The sequence below is a fragment of the Aureococcus anophagefferens genome, assembly GCF_000186865.1.
Source record: "Aureococcus anophagefferens unplaced genomic scaffold AURANscaffold_2, whole genome shotgun sequence".
NCBI lineage: Eukaryota > Pelagophyceae > Pelagomonadales > Pelagomonadaceae > Aureococcus > Aureococcus anophagefferens.
The window spans coordinates 68425-71833 of record NW_008705562.1 but is presented as its reverse complement, the minus strand read 5'-3'; the positions used below and the strand labels follow the sequence as shown (position 1 = coordinate 71833).

Genomic DNA, 3409 nt, shown 5'->3' with positions numbered 1-3409 from the left:
ACAACGCGACGCTGCCCGCGGCCGAGCGGAAGCCCGCGGGCTTCTGGCGCTTCGTGTCCATGAGCCACGTCAAGCCCGGCCGGGTGCTCATGGTCGTCGCCGAGGCGACGGACCCGAGCGACGACGACCACCTCTTCTGCTAGCTATGGACAGGGCTATGTGCACGGGGGGGGGGGGGGCGGGGCGCGCGGGGGGCGCGGGGCCGGAGGCCGGGCGCGACCGGCGCGCCTAGCCGAGGACGACGGACGCGACGGCGGGCCGCCTGTGTGGAATTCAACCGCTGGTTTGGGTGGTCCTGACCAAACTTGAGAATTCTCGAGCTCGGTCACATCGAAGTCGATTCGGCTGATTTTTGGACGAATCGATTGCTCTCGTCGAGTTCTCGAAGCACGACCGAAGAGCGTGCGTCGAAACTGTCGCATATGCGCACATTGAAGTCGGGTTGAAGATTTTCCACACGGCGGGCCGCTCGAGGCGCGACATTTCGGCCGGCGCGCCGGGGACGGGGACCCAGCCCCCGGGCCGCAGGAGGAGCGGCGGCGCCGTCGGCGACGCGCCGGCGCCGCCGATCACGTAGACGTCGCCGCCGTGCTCCGCGGCCGAGAAGCCCTCGCGGAGCTCCGGCAGCGGCCTGGGCGGGACAAGGGTGCGACATGCCCAACTTCAAAGGCTCCGCTCTCGGCCGTTTTCCACTCGTTTCGGCTGATTTTTGGACGAGCGATCATCTCTCGGAGCGCTCTCGAAGCGGGGATGCTCTTTCCGGAACGCGCGCGCGCGGAACACTCACGTTGAAGCGACGTCGAATCACCCTTGTCCTGCTCCGGCAGCGGCGGCAGCTCGGTCCAGGACCCGTCGGCGTAGGCGTAGGTCCGCGGCGGCGCCTCGACGACCTCGAAGCGGTGCCCGCCGGGCGCGTCGTCGTCGTCGACGAGGCGGTGCTCGCGCGCGCCGCCGCAGACGACGACGAGCGCGCCGCCGCCGACCGCGCAGCCGCGGCGCGTGCCCGGGAAGGGGCCGAACGCGTCGTCCGATGGCAGGTCGATGGGCTCCGCGGTCCAGTGTCCCGTCGCCGGGTCGAAGGTCTGGAGCAGGGTCGACTCGCCCTCGAGGCCGTCGCGGAGGCCCGCCGTGTAGACGCCGCCGGCGACGAGGAGCTTGCCCCGGACGACGCCGTAGGCCGCGTGCGCGACGCCCAGGGGCATGTCCGGCAACGCGCGCTCGACCCACTCGCGGCTCGCCGGCGCGAAGGCGTCGCAGCGGCCCGTGACGGCCATCGCGCAGCCCGGCGCGTCGCCGTCGCCGCCGACGACCGCGGCCTGCTCCGTCTCGCCGCCGCAGACGACGAGGCGCCCCGCGACGCAGCCGCAGGCCGCGAAGCGCCGGCCCAGGGCCATGGGCGGGCACGCCACGCGATTGCGCCGCGACGCCCGCGCGTGCGCGTAGGAGTCGCGCCACGCGTCGCGGCGGACGTCGTACGCCATGAACGAGTCCGACGGCAGGCCGAAGCGCACCACGGGGCCCACGAGGAGCAGCTCGTCGCCGACGACCGCCGCGCAGCCCGCGTCGCCCGAGCACGCGCGGCCCCGGCCCGGCGCCGGGTTATAGTTCACCGACCGCCGCGTCGCCCAGCAGCCGTCGGCGCCGAGCACGAACGTCGCCTCGGACCACGCGCCGCGCGCGCGCGACGTGCCGCCCGTGACGAGGAGCGCCGTCTCCTCGCAGCCGCTGTCCGCGCGCTCGCGCCGGTAGACGGCGCCGCCGCCGAGGTCCCGGAGCCGCCGGCACGTGTTCTGGCACGCCGCGTGGCTGTCCAGGGGCACGTGCGCGAGGGCGCGCCGCAGGCCGTCGTCGCTCAGGTCCAGCAGGGTCACGGGGCGGCCGCGACCGAGGCGCGGGGCCCGCCGCGTGCGCACCATCGCCCCCGCGCGTCGCGGGGGCGGGCTACAGAGGGGCTGCCCACCCTGCACGAGATAATAGAGGCCGGGTAGGCCCTCTAGCTGTTAACCTTAACCTCTCCTAGCCTAGCACGGTCGTGTGCCACGCGCGATGCGCACGCTGAGGCCTACGCTGTCCTCAGCTCCGGCCGCCCGCGCGGGCCAAAATCGCGCCGTTACGCCCCTCGCGCGCCGTCTCCCTCGTCGTCGTCGCCCGGGTACAGCTCGACGTCGTCGTCGTCGTCGTCGTCGTCGTCGTCGTCGTCGAGGTCGTCGCCCGTCTTGAAGAAGTTGTAGGACAGCGTGAGGTTCGAGACGCGCTTCAGCGCCGGGTCGTCGAGGTAGGCCGGGTCGACGACGAAGAGCACGGGCATGTCGACCTCCTCGCCCGCGCCGAGCCGCTGCTCGTCGAAGCAGAAGCACTGGATCTTCACGAAGTACTGCCCGGCCTGCGGCGGCTGCACGTTGTACGTCGCGACGCCCGTGATGGCGTGGTCCGCGGTGTTCGTCGCCGTGTAGAAGGCCAGGGCGCTCTCGCCGGGCACGAGCCGCACGTCGCGCTGGGCCGGCGCGAACGACCAGGGCAGGCTGTCGGACACGTGCGCGTCGAACGTGACGCGCAGCACGCGGCCGCCCTCGACGGGCGCGAGCAGCCGCGCCGCCTCCTCCGGGTCCGCGCGCTTCGTCGTGCCGCCGAAGCCCGTCGTCTGGCAGAAGACCTTGTAGAGCGGCACGGACGCGTAGCAGAGGCCCAGCGTGGACACGACGACGGAGCAGCCGTAGAGCAGGACGCGCGTGTTCCGCTCGCCGAGGTCCCGCTCCGCGCGCGCGCGCGCCTCGGCGCGCGACGAGAGCGACCGGTGGCGCCAATGCGGCGGTGGTCGTCGCGCGCACGCGCGCCGCAGCGCGGGCGCCAGCATGGCTGAGCTGTCGATCGCAGGCACTTGTGGAGATTTCCAACTTTGCCAAGTCTTTGGCCATGGAGGCGTCCAAGGGGGCCCTGCGCGACGGTGCGTGCCGCGGTCCCCGGCCACGTCCCCGGCCCGTGCCCGGGCCGTGCCCGGGGCCCCGTGCCGGGCCCGTGCCGGGCCTCCCCGGCCCGTGCCCGGCCCGTGCCCGCATACACAGAACGAACGGTTCATTATTCGGGATTCGGACAAATGATAATTGAGGGGGTTGGACGATGGTCGAGCGATATCCGACGCTGCGTTCAGCATGTTCCGGGCCACTGTGGAAGAAACCGAGAGCACTTCGCCGTACGAAGTCGGGGTCGGCGGTCTCGAAAAGTCACTCCATGTCGAGCGAGAGGCAGCAGAAGTCGAACACGCCACGGTGGACGCGTCGCGCGGCGCTGGGGGGCGGGGAACAGAGATCTCAGCTTCTGTGTGTTCCCCCACGAGACGGACTGAAGTTTCAGGATCTCTGACCCCAAGTTCCTACTGCGAACTACTCTCGTTTTCTTCCCCTGTGAACCA

General features: G+C 71.8%; 1 protein-coding gene across 1 annotated transcript; it reads right to left on the bottom strand.

The window, feature by feature from the left end:
- Window positions 1-2203: 2203 nt before the first annotated feature.
- AURANDRAFT_6303 (hypothetical protein) lies at window positions 2204-2740 on the bottom strand (the record flags this gene model as incomplete). The annotated part of the gene is made up of 1 exon (XM_009034618.1): window positions 2204-2740. A coding segment is annotated over one exon (537 nt), but the record flags the coding sequence as incomplete, so codon positions are not given.
- Between the last annotated feature and the right edge of the window lie 669 nt (window positions 2741-3409).